Source organism: Periplaneta americana, chromosome 16 (assembly GCF_040183065.1).
Source record: "Periplaneta americana isolate PAMFEO1 chromosome 16, P.americana_PAMFEO1_priV1, whole genome shotgun sequence".
NCBI lineage: Eukaryota > Metazoa > Arthropoda > Insecta > Blattodea > Blattidae > Periplaneta > Periplaneta americana.
The window spans coordinates 100,857,578-100,878,759 of record NC_091132.1 but is presented as its reverse complement, the minus strand read 5'-3'; the positions used below and the strand labels follow the sequence as shown (position 1 = coordinate 100,878,759).

General features: G+C 34.9%; 1 protein-coding gene across 1 annotated transcript in view; it reads right to left on the bottom strand.

Annotated features, from left to right (window-relative positions):
• The window catches only part of sns (sticks and stones), a 116,246-nt gene that overhangs the window by 49,602 nt on the left and 45,462 nt on the right, over window positions 1-21,182 (bottom strand). Inside the window, exons 4-10 of the mRNA XM_069812584.1 lie at window positions 17,312-17,509; window positions 14,215-14,505; window positions 9,315-9,614; window positions 6,714-6,850; window positions 5,780-5,933; window positions 4,046-4,348; window positions 824-1,096 (exon numbers count right to left, since the gene is read on the bottom strand). Of these exons, the coding sequence (XP_069668685.1) occupies window positions 824-1,096; window positions 4,046-4,348; window positions 5,780-5,933; window positions 6,714-6,850; window positions 9,315-9,614; window positions 14,215-14,505; window positions 17,312-17,509 (1,656 nt within the window). The remainder of the gene's footprint in view (window positions 1-823; window positions 1,097-4,045; window positions 4,349-5,779; window positions 5,934-6,713; window positions 6,851-9,314; window positions 9,615-14,214; window positions 14,506-17,311; window positions 17,510-21,182) is intronic.

Sequence of the window (21,182 nt, the reverse complement as noted above, 5' to 3'; positions counted from 1 at the left end):
AGTGAGATTTACTGCCTAATAATAGATGTACATATCAGCCAGATCCTCATTCAGAAGTATTTGCACAAGTATCACTTATATTTGAACAACTGCAAATTTCACAAAAGTACATTAAGTTCTTATATTGCTTTTCAAAATGTATTCTGATTAACTTTCATATAATAATTAGATCAACATTAAAGTATATTAACTGAAACCCGGATTTCATTGGCAATTAGTACTGTAATGTTTTACGTGCATCACTTTTCAACAACAGATCTTGTTCCGAAATTATGGACTGTTGATACCAACCACTTTGTTTGCTACAAATCTCATAATCTGACTACAATCAAATCCTAGTCCCTTTTTTGTGAAATTAGTCTGAATGTGGTGTTGATAATATCGAACTTTGTGAAGAGTGAGTCACAACCTGAATCACAATAATTTATTAGCTACCGGTACATTGATATTAAGATTATTTGATTGTATTGAAATGTCTGGATTCATTACAGATTCATTCATTCATTCATTCATAGTGTTCTACCCAAGGACAATCTTTCACTGCAAACCCAGCATTCTTCAGTCTTTCCTATTTTCAGCCTTTCTGTTTGTCTCCGCATATGATCCATCATTACAGATTATGTTCTATTAAATAATCTTAATAGAATACTTGTCTCTAAAATTTCTGACATTTTTCAAGGACAGTTGTGGACTCGAGCATTGCTTTGTTGAAACTCCAGTTATAATATCTATTACTTTGCTATGTTGACTAGAATGAGTGTTTAAATCTATATTAAAAAGGAAAAAAGTACGAACTTATATTAAGAAAAATACGAAAACTTACATTGGACAGTAAGATTGAACTTGACAGATGTGGAGCCTTCGCTGTTAACAGCTTCACATGTGTAAATGCCTGAATCTTCTTTACGCAGCTTTGTAATGTTAAGAACTGGACCATCTACTATCACTCGTGAGTCCTGTCCAGCATCTAATCCATCTTTTGACCACGTGTATGCAATATTACTTGGATTGCCTGTTGCCTGTAGTGCGATAATCATTGACTGGCCCTCAATACCTGTCTGCTGCTCTGTTGGTACATCCGAAAATATTGGCTTATCTGAAAGATAGAAATATGAGATTAACAGTCTTAGATACTGCAAGTTCAGCATACAATGTTTCTCAATTTCATTAATATTACTTATTTAAGTACGTAATTAAAATGTTGTAAAATCTATACAACTGGACTGTATATAAAATGATACGAGACACAACAATAAGTTTCAATCAAATAATACGAATTTGCAAGTTTGGAAGATACTTTGCCAACCAAGGTTCTTTTTCACATAGTGTCATATTCATTCATGAATGCTGGCAATCCTTTCCATTGAAAGCTTTAAGGAACCAACCTGGACAAATACCCAATGTCCCATCCCTACCTTCCCGTGGTGCAGCTGTTAGTAAGCATAATTTTACAAGCTGAACTAAAGGGAGAGTTACTCATCAATTAGCACTGGTCAGCTTGATGAGTTAATGACTGAATTTGGTATAATTTTCCTCTTTTCAATACCTAATTCCCTCTTTACCTTTCCTATCCAGTCCTCTGATTGAACTCTTAATTTCTTTGACCCCGACGGTATTAGAGCATTCGAGGCCTAGGGGTTCATTTCACTTTCTACTTTTCTGTTCCTAGTGCTGACCTGCTATGGCACTAAAATCATCCTCCAGTGGCTTAAGGAGGGGAAGCTGGTGATCAATAAGATCTCCCAGCTAGGTCCAATGGACCCGTCGACCAACAGCAGGTGTGGTCCTCCAGACATTCTGGGGGTTGTGTGTGAATGAAGTAGCCACCAAAACGTTAAAATATGGTGTTCACTTAAATCGGCTACAACTTGCCATTTTTACAATCACAAGGGAAAAAAATGGAACTCTCTGCATCATAATCCACAGTTAATTCCCGATTTACCACGAAAATCGTCTGTAGCTGCATTTAGATTGGCAACAGGCCATGATTGTTTGGCCAAACACCTGCATAGAATTGGAATATATCAGTCCCCTAACTGCCCATTGTGCAATCAAACCAAGAAATGGATTCGGAACACCTCAAAATCTGTGCTTCAGTGGCTGACCATGATAATATCTTTGAAAAATATTGGAGTGCAAGAGGTCAAATGACTTTATTGTCAAACGCCTGGCATTAGAAAACAACAACAACATTGGATAAAACATCACGATGTCATTTATATTTGCAGGGTGCGAATTAAGATTTCTGATGGAGGAGGGGGGGAAATAGAATCCTAGATAGAGAATACCACACATAAAATTATTATTATCCTCATTCGATACTGCTCAACACATGGTTGCACTGAGTTGCTTGTCTTGTATCTTGATCATAATAATAAATAATTATATCCATTAACAGGCTTAAGAGATAAGATGTGTAATTCCTAAGTTATTGATTGTTGTCAGCTTGTCATTGATGATAATATATCAATATAATTATATTTTGTGAGGGAGGGATAGAAGTTATCCCTGGCAGGGATGTTAATATGAATTTATGAGGGAGATAACTTTGCAACAAGGAGGGAGAAATCTCCCCTATCCCCCCCCCACCGTTAATTCGTACATTGTGTGTTTGTATTTGTACTTATTTATTCCCTGTACAGTTTATTACAGACTATAGGTTCGTCATCTATCCTGAACAGCTCCTCTCCACGTAAACCAACCTGTTCGTTGCTGTATATTGCGCAAGTGCCGACCCACTCCTCTTTTCTCCTCAATTTACTTTTTGTGATGAGCTGAGACATAATATTCTTCATTTTCAGGATGTGACCTAGATACGCTAATTGGTGTTATGAGTTATCCATGGGTTTCTTTAACATTCTCCTGTACATCCACACCTCAAATGCCTCAACTCATCTAACATTTAATAATGTCAGCTTTTAAATATTATTTAATTTCATAAACAAGTTTCATATTTTACCTTAACCAGTGACGTGCTGTGACCATTCAGAATAAAATGCATGCAGTTCTGTGTTATGTAACTTTCTCCATCCTCTTGTAACTTCATCCCTCTTAGCCTCAAATATTTTCCTAAGCACCTCTTTCTCAAATAACCTTAACCTCTGTTCCTCTTTCATAGTGAAAATCAAGTTTCACAACTATACAGAAGAACCAGTAATATAATATTGTTTATAAATTCTAACTTTCAGCTTTTTTGAGAGCAGACTGGATGATAAAAGCTTTTCAACCGAATAATAACAGGAATTTCCCATATTTATTCTGCATTTAATTACCTCTGGAGTATCATTTATATTTGTTACTGTTGCTCCAAGATACTTGAATTTTTCCACTTCTTCAAAGGATAAATCTCCAATTTTTATATTTCCATTTTGTACAATATTCTGGTCACGAGACATAATCATATAATTTGTATTTACGGAATTTACTTCCAAACCTGTCTCTTTACTTGCTTCAAGTAAAATTCCCGTGTTTTCTCTAAAGGCTGGTTCACAATACATCGGGAACGGGAACTACAATGAGAATAAGAAAGGAAATAATGTTGAAATAAATGTATTTAAATGTGAGCATTCACAATAGGTAATTGTGAGTACTCACATTTAAATACATTCATTTTAACAATATTTCCGTTCTAGTTCTCGTTGTCGTTTCCGTTTCCGGTTCATTGTGAACCAGCCTTAATAGTTTGTGGATTTTCTCCTAATATAGTCACATCATCCACATAAACAAGGAGCTGATGTAACCCGTCGAGTCATATTATAGTGGATTATTTTTCTTTTACTGTTTAACAGACAAATTTTCTTCAAATACAGAGGTGTATTGTCTGATAGGGTGGGAAAAGAAAGGATACAGAAGGGGGCACCAAGCATTTTACTCATGAAGACTTTTCATCAAAAGACAACCATGGAGCTCCATCTTTACTTACCTGTACTTAAAGGCATTAGTTCTCTGCTGGGACTGAACCCACAAATATAAGATCTAGTGGAAAGCATGACAAGTCATTTAACCACAGAAGACCGTGACAAAAAATACAACAGAAATTACTTACAGAGAACTTCTAAGGTGATGGCATCATGCACACTCCTTTGCAGTGCCTCGTTCGTAGCTTGACACGTGTAGACAATACCATTCAATTCAGGTGTAATATCTAGAGATAGTACAATGCTAGAAACTTTGCCGCCATGAAGTCCGGGTTTGGTAACATTCGTGACTCCCTGAACAGGTATACCCTCTCGCCACCAACTGAGGCGAGCTTCAGGATTGCTTGAGCTAGAGTCACAAGTCAATGTCGCCATCATTCCAGTTTTCAGCTCTGGAGGATCTTTCCTGATGACGACGTGATCTGGAGGAACTGTGCAACAAAGGAACGTGTATAATGGCTGAAGCCCATTTTGATACGTTTTGTCATTGAGATCTTATTTGAGAAGGAATTTTCTTTGTGTTATTTTCGTTACTTTGGTCCCATCTTCGAAATATTATATTAAAAAAATGAAAACAAAGACCGTAGTTCAAAGTAAGCTTTGGAAATGCAAATTACAATTGCCTATTCCTCTTAATTAAAACTAAATTATGATGTCCTTATGCAAAATGTGGGTATAATGAAAGTAATGAAGTACCAATTCCATTATATCGAAACATTAATTATGTATAAGCCAAAATGAATTATTAAAGCCATAAAAAGAAAGTTTCTTACTTTAATATTTTATCACTTTGTGTTTATTTTATCACTTTATAACATTCCATTATAAGCTAAAATGATATAAATTAGGACATCACAAAAATAAACTAAATTATTATAGGTGTTAATAATATAGAAATTTATTTAAAACAAGAAATCAATATGGTAACTTTCATTTTCTGTTTCAGTTGAAGTCAAAACATTAGGTTAATTTGTAATGCCTACCGTATTTCTAAAATTAATAATTACATTCTTTATTTATTCTTTAAGAAGAATGCGGAGATATATGTATAGTACCGGTAACTCTGCCTTAGCTTTAGAATAAGCTAAACAATTACACTCTTTTGTTAAAAGGGATTTTAGCAGCAGTTTTAAGCTGTGATTTATACGAAGTTTTGGTTACTCTATAGTATCTGGAAAATGTCAAGCGTTTCAAAGAATCTCAATGACTGCGTGAATACATCTTTGTTTCATTGTTTTGTATGTTAATGTTTCTTTATGACTATAGATATGGTTTTTTGTTCAATATTTTTTATTGTACCAGTATTTGATTATTCATTATTAAGAATATGATTGAATTGATTATTACGTAATGCACGTGACTTACCGATATTCATTTGCAAGTAGATTATGCAGCACTTGATAGATAGCAGCATGTGTAGGTTTTTGCATGTGCAGAATCTAGTGGAGAATTATTGAACTTCGTGTTACGCTAATGTGACTCTTTTTTATTAAAAATGTATCTCAAACAAGGATGTATTCACGTCAAAAGAAATCTACTCAACAACTTCATAAATTTGAAGAGTTCTTTATTTTTCACATGTGCCTCTTCCTAAAACTATTTCAGAAAATTTCCAGGATATAGAAAAATTTCGTCCTCTGCTGCCAATTTATAACATAAATTTCTTTTAACATGTTTACTGCAATATGATACACGGTTTGAGTGTATATCTTGTGTGTATGGACCACACAGAATAATTCATTAGGCCATATGTGTCCTGTAGATCGGAGATACTTCCTATTTCACATTAACAGACAGATATTGATGTTCAGCTCCAGTCATTACTCAAATAAAAAACTAAGTACCTATGTAAAATAACTTACAATGTACGTTGAGTGTAACTGTTTCAAAAAGAGGTATCTCAGTTGCAGAGTTCGATGCCTCACATTTGTATCTCGCCTCATTATCGGTAACATTTACCAATATAGTCACTTCAGCTGACACAGATCGGTCATTTACTTTTGTTACCGAATTGATCTGAAAGAAAAGGTAGAGTAATTTGTTACTACATAGGCATGTTTATCGATATTCTAAAATAAGAGAAACATAATATACTGATATGAAACATCACCATGTGTTTACAATAAAGAGAACTATGCTGAGCAGTGTCTCTTCTGAAATTTAGTTTTCAGTACCGTATTTTTTCGAATACCCCACACCCTAGAATAAGCCATGCATCCCACTTTTGTAACGCAAAAAAAAAAAATAAATAGTAGAAAAGTAAAAAAAAAAAAAAAAAAAAAAACAACAACAAAAAAAAAAACAAATTACAGAAATAAAACTTACAACAAATGTATTCACGATAAATTAAAAACAATTAAACACATATACAGTTCAGTTAATAAAAATATAATTCTGGAACAGGACGCATTTCAAACACATCCTGTCAGTTGCCTTCTTAATCAGCTGTTCACACAATATCCTACAGCACTGACAGCATGTGTCAGTAAATTAACTACCTTTATTTTGTATGATTAACTAGCGGACTTACTCGTGTTACTGAAACAGCTGTAAGCAGCACAGACTTACATAATTAACACGAGTAAGTCCGCTAGTTAATCAATTATTTTGATCTCGAAAAGGAAGAAAAAACAAGCAAATTGGTATTAAACTTGGTTTGAAATATCTCAAAGAATAACCTCTGAAATTAAAGACAATACATACAGTTCAATCTGTATGCTTGCAGTTAACATAATTAGGCCTAATTAGTAATGAAATAGAAAAATAGAATATGAATACTAATGTAGATCTACTTACTTTTTTGTCATTTTTATACCATGTAAGGGTTGCAAGAGGGTTACCTCCTGATGAAATACATGATATCTTCTGCACTGTCCCAACTGCGATGCTTGTTCCTTCGGTATAGCCATGAATCATTGGCTGACTAGGTGGGTCTGAAATAATGAGAAATAATAACTATCGATTAAAACATGTAGTGTATGTCATAGGCCTATGTTAGTCATGTAATAATCAGTATTACCTAAATTTAGTAGTATGGTTGCGTTAACTGTTCATGTATGAATTACTTCAATTAATTTCTCATTATACATACACACAATACACTCGCACACAAGCACGCACGCACGTGCACGAGGAAAGACAAGGTTGAGCTTGCACTTCCTCACCAGTGTTGCAACTGACCAAAAAAGAAGTATCAGATTTCACAGAAATTTGTACCAAATTGTACCGAACTTTATTTTTTTCTTTGTTTTCTAATGTACCAATTTACCAATCTCTTGTACCCCTCCAACAAATTACAAATTCTGGTTAAAGGCATTAATACACAACAGATAAGTATCATCTGGCATATTGTCGGCCATTTAATGTCTGTTGACACTTGGGAAAAAGAAAACTCTGGTAAACACATTCAGGAGAACACTGTCAGAAAAATGCAATCAGGAATGCCAACCCGGGAAAATGCATTTGGGTTAATTAACTTTTCGAATTTTTGTAATTCGAGAAAGAAGTTTCTGGAAAATGCCTTTTCTGCAAAATAATCTTTCAGGTAAGTTAATGTGACTTCGGAAAAATTATAGGGGATTTTTTTTTTAAATTAACTCTCTAGCATCTCTTAATTATTTTCTGGTTGTGCTAATTGATGACATCACATGTAAACAGTGTGATGCTGAAACATGTGTTCAGGTTTTTGCCCAGCGACAGTCCTGACATATTGCATTTCATATTCTTGAAGATTGGTTAATTAATAATCCAGCACACTCGCAATCATACAAATTTCCAGACTCTAAACATCCAGAAAACTTCTCTTCTTCAAGGAAAATTACCCTAGAGTCGAGTCTGGGAATCGAATCCGGGACCTTCAGATCTGGAAGCCAGCGTGCTGACCACTAACCACATAGGCAGTCAAATAGGGAAGTGATCACATAAAAGTTTCCATATAAATGTAAGCACCAGAACCTATGGAGATAGTATGTAACAAGCTATATTTAATCTGTTTATATTATCAATCAATCAATCAATCAATCAATCAATCAATCAATCTTATTAATATATCCAGCTGTTTGCCGACAACATAAAGTCCACTATAGTCTATTCATTTGTTGTTTTTCACGAGAAATGAGGGGTATTTTGATCGGTTTTCATTATAGATGCCTGTTGCTAGTAGCCAGAGTTGGGGTGTAGTCAATATATACTGCAGGGCTGTGTCTTCTGCAACCGGTATTGATGATTTTAATTTACTTCTTTTGTGGTTTATGGATGGACAGTATAGAAGAATGTGTTCCAGATCTTCATCATGATTATTACACCACAGACAAGTAGGATTATCAGAAATGTGAAATCGGTGTAGGTACAATTGAGTGACAATGTGACCTGTTCTGGCTCTTGTTAAAAATGTTTGAACATGTCTGGGCAAGTTTTTGTACATTTCCAGGTCATATGGTTTCTTTTGTACAGACTGTAAAATTTTTCCTTTGTCAGAAGAGAGCCAGCCAATTGTTGATCCATAGGTTTGTAAAATGAGACTTTACTGAAGCAAAAGCACTGGATAGAGATATCACTTGAAGAGGTCTTGGTTGCAAATATGTTGCCTGTTTTGCAATATTATCAACTTTCTCGTTTCCAGGTATACCACAATGACTAGGTATCCATTGAAATGTTATTTCCCTTTGGAGTTCTTTTAGTTTACGTAGTTGTTTCTGAATTGGAATAATTCTATGTGCATATAAGTTTGGTACATATTTAATTATATTAATATAGCCCCCTTGGAGTCGGTAAATATGCAAATAGATTTTTCAGAAATTTGAGTAACACACTGAAGAGCAGCATCAATAGCTAGCAATTCAGTGTCAAGACTGGAGGAGGATGAACATGGTATGAAATAACTTTCTTGATATTTTGGATATAATACCCTGCTCCTGATATTCCATTATTAGGATTTAGAAATCCATCTGTATAAATTTGAAGGTGATCCTTATATGTGCTGCAGAGTAGTTCCATGGCATCTAACTTAAGAATATATGGAGGATCATTTTTGGAATGATTTCCTGGAATTTGTATGCTATGTTCTGGAATCACCCATTTCCATGGAGGAATTTCGTTCACAAGTGGAGTTTTAGCAATGAGTGTGTCTGTGATATAGATTGGTATTTCTTCTTTTTTTTGTTTTATAGAAATTACACAGGATATCATCTGACAGTTTGAAGAACATCTGAGATCAGGATGAGACTTGCAATTTTAAATGTATTTTTAGATCCTTTTGTAATATATAGTGTCTGATTGGTTGAATATTACATTATTTATATTATAAAACACCAAATTATGTAATAAGTAAGATACCAGCAATGGTCACTATCACTAAACAGTTTATAAGAAAAAATATTAATACAATACAATACTTACACAGGACATTTATGGTGTGAGTGCTGACAATGTTTTCTGTAAGTTGCATGTTGATTCCATGACATATCACAACTAGAGATCGCTTGTTGGGTGCTACAACTGCTGTGATATTGGATGTCGTGATCCAACCTCCTTCTGGTGATACCATTGTGCGGCTTGTTGCATTTCTGACATGTCGTCCAGCAACAAGCCACTTGATTTCTGCTGGTGGGTTACTATTTGCTGTTGTACAGGTCAGGGGTACTGAATCACCAATCCGAGCTTCTGTTGGGCCAGAAATACTGACCTGTGCTGGGGCAACTGAAATAAAATAAGATATATAGTAAAAGAACATAATTTGGAAAAATTTACATATGAAAAACTTTCTTTTTTATGTATAAGATGATTAAAAAGTAAACTGTACTAGTAATAACAATGGCTATATCAATATACAACAAAATTTCATCGGCTGATCTTCTCCCTGAACACAGCCACGACTATACATATGGTAGTGGATTGAACTTTAGTACTGGGGAGCCAACACTCTTAATGAAAATAAGTTCACTAGTTCGTGTCACTAACAAAGCATTCCTTTTCTTCATCTGAATGCCATTCATAGCACTGAATACACGTTCACACTCAGATGTAGTCAGGGCCATCGACAGAATTTATGGGCCCCTATGCAATACTGTACTCGGACCCCAGTTGAAAAAAGTAACAATTACAAGTTACCAGTTATTCTAACCATAATAATTATTTGCAAAATAAATAAGAGATAACCCCATACACAGATATAAACTTAAAAATACACTTTTATTACGTTGAAAACTTTTAGCAAAACTTCACATTAGCACAATATATTATATTCATAAAACATTATTCTTAAACACCTGTATTTTCTAACTTGAATCCAACATTAACAAGCAACTCTCCTTGACTTCACTGATGCAAAATCATCAATTATGTTAACAAAATTTAAATACCTAGCAAGATCGCTCTCCAGACTAAGGAGCCAAGGTTACTCAGTCGTTCTTGACACATTGTTTATCTGAATACATTTTTTATTTCCTTCATTTTGCTGAAGGATCTTTCAGCATCAGCAACCATCACAGGAATTGTATAGAATATTCTAATGGTTATACAAATATTTGAAAATAAAGTATCCAGTTTTAATTCTCTCAGACTATTTAGGAGATTCAAAGGTTTCAGTGGGGTTGGCCCTAAATTAGAGGCATGAATTGATTTTAAATATTTCGACTCATCACTGATCTCTTTATTAATATCTTCATAATATTTTTCACGCAGTCTAGCACCCATATTACTATCTTTCAATTTTTTCTGTCTCTACTTGTGCTTCTTCGCTCCCGACTTATGCCTGTACTTGTTCATTGTGCAGTTAAACTATAACCAGTAACACTAATTAACAGACTTTACTAGACAAACGACAACGAAAAGACGAAAGTTTCGACACGAAACATACAATGTACTGAAAAAGAAACGTATCCTGCGACTTCGGTTTGAGAGAGTCCACTGGCATATTGTGGAGGGCCAGCGGGGGTTTGGTAATTAAGAAGGACAAGCCAATAAATAATTGAACGTGTTCAGTATAAGCGACGGGAACATAGTTCAGGCAAATGCCGGGGGGCCTCAATTGTCGTGTCGGTGAACGTTAATGCAGGAAACCGATATTCTAATAAAGTCAAATATTTACATATGAAGTGGTAATTTGTATTAATTCTACTATTGTTGAGTTAATATGTCAAATTTATGTAACAAATATTCTTACAAAATTTTATAGTACCCGTATGTATTTACGAGTAATTATTCATGATAATAAAAGGTAATCAGACTCACTTAATCTGACGGGCCCTTATTGCTCACGGGCCCATATGCACTCGCCCCCTTTGCCCCCCCCCCCCCTTCTCGGCGGCCCTGGATGTAGTTATTGGCAAGGAATGAACTATCTGCAACAGGGGATGAATCTCTTGGAGTTTAGTGTTGTTGTTCAGTCAACTGTCCGAAGACAGATCTGAACCTCACAAGGGAAACCAACAAGGCACCACTTATGAGGCAACTAGGCCAGGAGATAATGGGATACGGTGGCTAGTTCCTTCCCCCCTCCATTGCATACATTGCCGGCTACCTACATATTATATTAATCAGACTTCAGAGTCATACAAACAATTGAAGAGTTTTTTGGAAAAACAACCATAAACATAAATTTTCAGGAAAAAAACTATCTGGCATGGGTGTTATTGACACTTAAAGTATGAAATTTATCATGTCATTTCTTAAGGTGTTGTAGAAACTTGGAAAAACTGAAGTACATTTATAACTTAAATTGCCTCATAGAAATACATGTGTAAATATATGTAACTGTGGACAATGGTTGTTTTACGAAAAAATACTCTGTTGTGGCTGAAGTGTGCCTCTTCTTTAATCTTCTTTTTTCTTTATTATATTCTGCTTCTTCTCTTTTCGTTGCTTACATTTCTTTCATGGGGTTACTTCTGAACCTAAATATGACTCAAAACTAATACAACAATTCACGTGCCAAAGCATTTTCTCTGAGGTGGCTTTTGCCGCATACATAACAAGCAGTACTGCGAATCTACTACAGTTTAAAATTGTATGGATAAATGTTTTAAAGGGATTCATTCATTCATTCATTCATAGTGTTCTGCCCAAGGACAGGTCTTTCACTGCAAACCCAGCATTCTCCAGTCTTTCCTATTTTCTGCCTTTCTCTTAGTCTCCACATATGACCCATATATCTTAATGTCGTCTATCATCTGATATCTTCTTCTGCCCCGAACTCTTCTCCTGTTTACCATTCTTTCCAGTGCATCCTTCAGAAGACAGTTTCTTCTCAACCAGTGACCACAAGGTGATATGAATGGGATATTTGTAAATGCTACCATCGTAGCTATGAATGGCATAAGAGTGATAAAAGAGCTTGCAAGAAAGAAGTAAAAAAGTAGAGTGGAGTTTAAATGGTTGGCACTATATAGAAGGAAGTGGCAACAAAACCTTTACCTAGGGCCCTCAAATGCATATGAGAAAGGTGAAGAAGAAAATGTGCAGAAGGAAGATAACTCACTGAAAGAAGTTCCTGAAGTGGATCACAAGATAAGGTACTAGTTGCCACATTTAACAACAGTAGCAGCAGCAACAACAACAATACTAATAATAATAATAATCGTCATCATCATTATTACACATGGGACAATGCAACCACATAATATAGTGGCTAAAAGAGTGAAAGCAGCAACAGAAAATATGGGACAGAAGCTTCAAAATGAGAGTCCCATCACTGTCCTTACCTGCACAGCATCTCTAACGCAGTCAGAGGACATTTATGTTACTAAACTTCTCAAAGATTCACGCCGGACTGATGATGATGATGATGATGATGATGATGATGATGATGATCACCACTACCATTCCCACCATCATCATTACTATTATCATCCATTAACAGAAAACTAGGACATACACAAGAAGGCAGTAGGATGCAGGGGCGGCTTTTATTAAGGGGCACATGGGCACGTGCCCTCCCAGTGATTTTTATTATCGTATTATGACTATATTATAATACAATTTAATTGCATTATGAAATAATAACTTAAAGAGTTTCACATTTTCATTGCTACTAATGTTTTCAGAATATGTAGTAGTCTACGAAATCCAAGTTTTCTGAACAGGTAATAAAATGGGCTCTCTCTTCTCGTGCCCAGTGATGGACGAGGAAGGGATGGGGGTGTGAGTTGTAGGAAGGCGGAGCTCTTTGCCTCAGACCCTGTGCTTTCGGCTCTGTCTTTGCTGTGCCCACCAAGTCTCTTAGTTTAGGAACAGTCCAATTAGCTGCATACCATTTTTAGGGGTGTTGATACTTGCTGTATTGCAGACGACATTTTACAGCTAAACTTGACATGAAAAACGTTAAATGTAAGTTTACTAATTTAGAAGCTCGACTCATTGTATAAATCACGTGTGTATGTATATATAGGCCTATATTCATTTGTCACAGTTATGTTGTTAATGCTCCCTGTAAACTTTTATGCTTCCATCGTATCCAAAAAAAGAAAGTTTACATTACAATACATGAAGTTGGCAGTTCTTAAAGAGCTTTGTCACTGACAATAGAGAATCTTGGTGGGCGTTTTGCCTCCTTCAGTGCACACTACAGTTTTCAACTGAGTTTCTCCAAGTCTAGTGCTGCGGTAGTAAGAAGGCAGGCAGTTGCGTGATCTGCGAGTACGAACGAGTGAGAATCAGCACATTTCTGTGAATTACACTTAGAATTCCATTTAACTTTCCTCTGGGCGTAGCAGTGCTCTCAACTGAGAGAAAGATGGTACATTCTATTCCGAACTTCAACAATAGAGTTATAGAGGTTTTTGCTCGCAGAAAGAACCGAAAAATGGAGCTCATCTACAAAAATTAGAAAGGTTAATGCACATAAATTGGTTTTATATGTTTTTAATTTTTAGGGTTCATCATTAAGGTTGTGCCCCACTTGACAGAATGGACTTCGGCCGCCACTGGTAGGATGGAATGCACTTACAAAATGTAATTGACTTTATTTCGCAAGAATTAAGTGAAATACGTTGTCATTGTTTGTTTAAAAACATTCCAGTGTTTAATGTGGTGTGAGTTTTTTTTGGAGGGGGGGGGGGAAGAGACATTTGCACCATGTTACTAATGCAGAACCATAGAGAACTGCATGGGGAGAGGAAACTATCTGTTGTATCAGTACCTGTACTGGAGAATGTCGCTTGATGACATGTGCGGCAAATAGGTTCCCTCCCTTGCCTTTCTTAATGATGGCATTGATATATACCGAAACCCTGGATGTTTCTGCATTTACAACATGGTACAAATCCCAAAAATTTTCCACCAAATAAAATTCATTACTTACAAAGAACTGTCAGAGTTATCTCAGTTTTGAGTGGAGCCTGGCTCATGACATTCGAGGCCTCACATCGATATTTAGCCTTATTATCGGTTGCGTCTGCAGTAAATGTATAAATGTTCTCAGAGACCCGTCCTGCTGTGCGATATGCCATGCGGATCTGCTCGCCATTTTTATACCAAATAAGTTGGGCAGGAGGATTTCCTCCCCGGGATTTGCATGTCAGTTCAACTGTCTGCCCACGTCGAATTGTTTCTCCTTCTGTATATCCTTCAATATAAGGTACACCAGGTGGATCTGAAATTGGATAAAGAAAATATTAAACGTTCACTCCATAGGCATTTGCTCACTTTCATGTCACTATGTAACACTATTTTCTGAAACGAATATAAGCAAATTAATGTAATAATAATAAAATTAATAATAATAAAAATAATAATAATAATAATAAACAAAAACTATTCTTCCTGTTTTCAAGGCCATAAGTGGATTTCATCTTATCAGAGATCATCTGATATTTCGTAGAATGTAAGCATAAAATTTCATCCAAGTTAAGAAATTTAGTTTAATCAATATTAACAGGAAACAATGAATTTATATACTATTTAACACTAGATGTTATTTTTTTTATTAGTAACCATATTTGGTGGTGGCCGGGTAGCTCAGTTGGTAGAGCAGCTGGCTACGGACTGGAAGGTCCGGGGTTCGATCCCAGGTGGTGACAGGATTTTTTTCTCGTTACCAAACTTTCAGAACGGCCCCGAGGTTCACTCAGCCTCCTATAAAATTGAGTACCGAGTCTTTCCCGGGAGTAAAAGGAGGTCAGAGCGTGGTGCTGACCACACCACCTCATTCTAATGCCGAGGTCATGGAAAGCATGGGGCTCTACCTCCATGCCCCCCAAGTGCCTTCATGGCATGTTACGGGGATACCTTTACCTTTTTAACCATATTTGCTAGTTTGTTACCGATATAGATAAATGAAATAATGCCATCTGTTGAAAATGAAGGAAACCGGCATTATTTAATAGTTATTAAACTTCTTTAATTTATAGGCCTATACCAGTGAATGTCATATAAAATATTACATCAGAAATAATTTAGATTAATTATACATCTTGATTATACCAGTGGCGTATACTGGTTAAAGGGTTTGGGCTACCGCTGACCCTATTATTACACAAAATATATCTAACAATTACTTTAATTTTAATTACTATGGTAAAACTAATAATACAAAATTATTACATTATGTTATATTATAAACCTTTTCTTTTGTAATTTCCTTGGGCTACCGCCGGTAGCCCCAGTAGCCCGCAAAATACGCCCCTGGATTATACAATCTTAACTCTGTATCACTTCGGAATATATACTCATACTGTATACAGTATATAAACAGTACAGTGTATGCAGTATATATATTCCGAAGTTAAATTAATTGCCCTGTTCTACAATGTGTACGTCTATTATTATTATTGTAACTCGAAGATTCACTTAGGAATTAAAAGTTGTGTACCAGTAATCAAGATATCGAAGATTCAGTTTTACATACAAGTACTCGTATTTCAGTTCTTTTGTTTTGTTCACATTTTGGAGTAACATAAATGGTGAAACTAAAATTACAATCGTTTAATATTTCAGCTACAGTAATTATACCTAGCTCCACTCACATTAACAGTTGTAACCTGTGAAGAATTATTGATAGATTTTATTGTGAAATGGAGTATTAAACTAAACAAAGTTAAACATATCAATATAAACGATGATATAATATTTTGTATAATTGGTTTCATTCATTCATTTAGTGTTCTGCCCAAGGGCAGGTCTTTCATTGCAAACCCAGCTTTCTCCAATCTTTCCTATTTTCTGCCTTCCTCTTTGTTTCCTTATGATCCATATATATCTTAATGTTATCTATCATCTGATCTCTTCTTTTACCCTGAACTCTTCTCCCCTTCACCATTCTTTCCAGTGCATCCTTCAGTAAGCAGTTTCTTCTCAGATAATGGGCTTATAGCTCAGAAAAAATATATGCTTCCGATTCTTTTTCGATCTGAAATCGTGTAAAATAATGAAATCTATCGAATAAGCTTACCGAAGCTAAAGAGTGTTTTGACCCCGATAAACCTATACATTTTTATTTTACTGCAATGTTCTGTGAATCACACAATGGAATACTATATTCTTATGTAATATTACTTTCACATCATTACATTCTTTTGTCATATGTGACTTTGACTGTTTTGGCCATATCCCACTAAAGGATAGCTACTCTCCATTGGATAACCATAAAGACTCAGTCTATTAATATAATCTTGGAAAATAATTTACAATAAAATATTCTTTTGAACAAAATTGATGAAAACAGAATTAACTGTCCGAAAAAGAAGAAAAGGCACCTATTCAAAATAGAATAATAAACTTTATTAACAAAATCTTTACAGACCTATTAGAAAGATAAGATAAGGTATTTATTAGGCTTAGGAATTACAATGAATTCATGGCATCGTCAATATAATTAAAAAAAAATTAAATGATGTAGAGATGATTATGTACGATGTATTTTGTGGTATTAATTTGGTTGATATAATAAAAATGTATTCACAGATATAGACTATTATTATCGGTAATAGAAAATGAAATCAGTGAAACAAAAAAGAAAAAAATCGTTGACTGATTAAATGTTGGGGCTGTAACTTACTTTTTCATCTTGCGTTTCATAGAGAAGAAGAGAAAAAATAATAAAAAATGTTCAATATTTTTTACAAGAAAAATATTATTGTCAAATCTCCTGAATTTTGTATTGAGCTATCAGCATTGTTATACTGTAATTCAGCATCTAATGTTCGTTCACTTGATGATGAAGCCAATCGCCATCTTGAAAGCCAGTACCATTGAATTATTTTAACAATTTTGTCAGGAAGACTCAATATTAATAGTAGGCATATGATTAAAGTAGATCGCTTTCTTTCAGTGCCAAGGTCAAGCAAATATGGAACCTCTACTTCTTTGCTTCCTAAGCATATCAGTGGTGGCGTATGAGCATAATTTTAAATACCTAATTTTCGTAAGTCATAAAAGAGAGCTATAACTATTTTACTTACAAAGAACGCTCAGTTGAACAGTGACTCTTAAAGGCATATCAGGAGGCAGGGCCTCATGCCTCGCTTCACAAGTATAATCTTCATAGTCATCTTCTGCAGTGGGCTGCAACTTGATGCGACTCAGCACATTGTAACGCCTAGCATGTCTGCCTCCACCAGATGGCTCATCTACTTCTGTTGTTGTATCCACACGTTTATCTGTTGAAAAGATTATTCACATAATATAAATGGGCAGATCTTGCATGGATGCTGCCTTCTCGATAAAATTGTTAATTGAAAAAAGACGAGAGTTTAATTTAGAAACACATTTAACCTTTATTGATTATATCAAAGTTTTTGATATGATCAAAAGATCTAAATTAATGGAAATTTTACAAAAAAGAAATATAACAAATATCCTGCTTCAAAACATTTGCAATATTTACACTAACAATAAAATAAATGTAAATTTTAATAATTTTACTTCTAACTATAGATCCATAAATCAAGGTGTACGACAAGGTTGCCCATTGTCACCAAGTCTTTTCAATATATACATGGATGAAATAATATGCCTTTGGTGTGAGGAGTACAAATCAGGAATTCAAATTTCAAGTTCCATAAGACTAAACACAGTTCTTTTCGCGGACGACCAAGTATTAGTTGCAAATTCCGAAGACAATTTACAGATGGGTATATTTAAACTAAATAAAATCATAGAAGAACATGGCATGAAGATTTCACCAGAAAAAAACCAAAATAATGGCATTTGAAGGTACAAACCCAATCCGAAGCAAAATTGTTGTTAAAAATGTGATTTTAGAACAGAGAAATTCCTTTTCATACTTAGGATGTAATATATCATATGAAGGAGAGAATGATGTAAGCAGAAAAATTAACAAATTTTTACAAATATTAGGACTGCTAAACCATACCCTAAACCAAGTTTAGTACAGAAACATTCCAGAATAAAACTATATAAAACCCTTGCACTACCAACTCTCCTCTATGGAAGCAAAATTTGGGTTCTGAAACAAAGAGATATTCGCAGATTAAGAGCAGCTGAAATGAAATATCTGCGACAAACTGCAGGGTACACACTTCTGGACCACAAGAGGAACGAGGATATACTGCAGGAACTCAATATGCAACCATTAGAAGAAAAAATTACAGAATACAGAAACAGATGGCTTGAACACATTTCTCGTATGGAAGCTGGCCGGACACCCCAAGAAATGCTAAAATACCACCCTCAAGGACGACGACGACCTGGACGTCCACAGAAATGTCTATTGGATATTGTACAGCTGGAACCGAAACAGGCCAACAATGGCCTAATTTCGTGCCTGGAATATGATGATGATGATGATTATGATGATATAAACGACAAGTAACTTATTTTATATATAGCACTCTAAAATGGAAAATAAATCACATTACACATATTAAAGTGATTAACATTTCTTTAATTATACAAAGTACAGATACCGGTATCCATTACAAGGAAAACTAAATTACACTCGTCAATGAAAAATGACATGACACATTACAGAGAAATACGACATATATCAACAAACTGATTTCCATGGTGCACCTCATACATTTACAATTATACGAAGGTGATCATATTCCAGTCAATTTATCAATTTATTTATTACGGTACCTACATATAACGTGTCATGGATATAGATGGGTAAATGTTAGAAGAACATAAATGTATGGTAGTAGATTTCCTTAGTCTATAAGAAGTCTCCATAAGTAGCCTATTAAGATAAATGTCCTAATGTTTGGGAGGCATAGAATACCATTAATTGGGTACATGAATGTAGTAGGTTTCGTCAGAAGAAGTCTCATAGGCATTCATATATACGACCCATTGTGTGGGGAGGTTTTGGATATCGTCGGTGAAAAAAAAAAAAGACCTTGTCTGCTTCTTTCAGCATTGTCGTCTTAATTTCACCATCTGTGAGGAATCTGTTACCTTTTAGAACTTTCTTTAGGAGTCTGAACAAATGAAAGTCACATGGTGACAACTCGGGGCTGTAAGCTAGGAGATCAGAGCCTTCTGCTATTAAGAAATGAATCACTGCTTGCTGGTCACCTTTGAACGGATTTGGAATAACACTAGCTATGTTATTAGGAGCCTAAGGTTCTCTCCCACTTAGCGAAATCGAAACGAAACATCTGTCACCACTCACATCTAGTGGAATCAAATCGAAGCGTGTTGCAGTGTAAAAGGGATGGCACAGGGAGGCGATATTTTAAACTAAGGATACACTTTATTTGACTATATCTGTGAGATGAAACAAAATTTCGTTCTATAGAGATTCTTTGGATTTTAATTTTTACCTTACATGTATATACATAGTGTTCTGTCCAAGGACAGGTCTTTCACTGCAAACCCCGCATTCTCCAATCTTTCCTATTTTTCTACCTTCCTCTTAGTCCCCGCATATGTTTCCATTAATTTACTTATTTCGCTTCAAGCATTATCACAGGAATAATTTTGTGTTTTGTCATACAATAGCGGATAAAATTATGAACAAAATTTATTAATTTTCCTTCATTCATATTATTAAATTGTAATTTTCTGTATAGCCTATGTGCTATTTCAGCAATAAATTACCCTACCAAAAATGGATATGGCTCATTTGCTTTTCACGAAGGCTTCACGAGAACATACGATCATACCCGTAACAAGAAGTTCTGTTCCGGTAGTGGAATAAATATTCTAGCTCATGAATTCGATTCGGTTCAATTCGACGTGCAGCTTTCTGCTATCTCCCATTTAAATACATTGTGAAGAGAAATTCTGTTCAATTCGATTCTGCTAAGTAGGAGCGGGCCTCAGAACCAAATTCTACTCGGTTACTCTAGGCAAGTGGGTATCACATGATCATATTTAAGGAACAGCAGACCACTTGAGGCAGGTAGAACTGGTTTCATTTGATCATAATTCGTATTTCTTCATATGGAAATAATAATTATTTTACTTTCATTATTGAACTATGTGATATGTTGTGATTTTCCGACAAATGTTATGTTGTATTCCAAGAAATTTCTTTCTTTCTGGGCCTTTCGGAAAATCTGTGTTGGTGTTTTGTTTCTGTCCATTCTATTAATATGCTGCAATCAATTTTTACATAGTGTTGTATAAATTCTGCCATTGATATTGATGAGAAATATGAAGTTAATTATTTCTCCTAGCCTGCGATTTGTTAAATAAACTGAAATAATAAGATTTATCAAAGATCGGAAAACAGCGAACATACCAGATGTAACAGTAACTATGTTAATAATTTTCAGGATTGCTAGGGTTGTCATAAGGAGCAAATGAAGACTGGGGAATGGGGACCCATGTCCGGAAAACGCTCCTTTCCGATTCTAGGACCTAACATATAGTTTTAATAGGCCTAGAAGTGAATGGCTGTTCCTGCACATTCTAATTAGGTGTGCACTATCACTTTCAATATATATTTATTATGTTATACAATTTATCAATCATGTTAATAGACAGACGTGTACCCACATCAAGCTGATTTTATGAGATATTATAATTGAAGCAAAGGATAACATAATACCATTATTTATTTAAAACTTATCTTCAAATTTTATTTGATTGAAATTTATTTATTTTAATTTCTGAACTGTAGCCATAATGTACACACAGACTGAAATAGTTTCTCGCACTAGACTATAAAATAAGCATAGTTAATGCGTAATGTAAATTGTATCACTATCACTATAAACATAAGATTATTTAGGGCCAAAATTAATTAAAGAAGTAGGCCTAGCTAATTTCTCATGCCTTCTATTCTATAGGTGAATTCATGACATTCAACAGTGCTTCATGAAATTGATACTAAAACTTTGTGTTGTATTAGTAGAATGT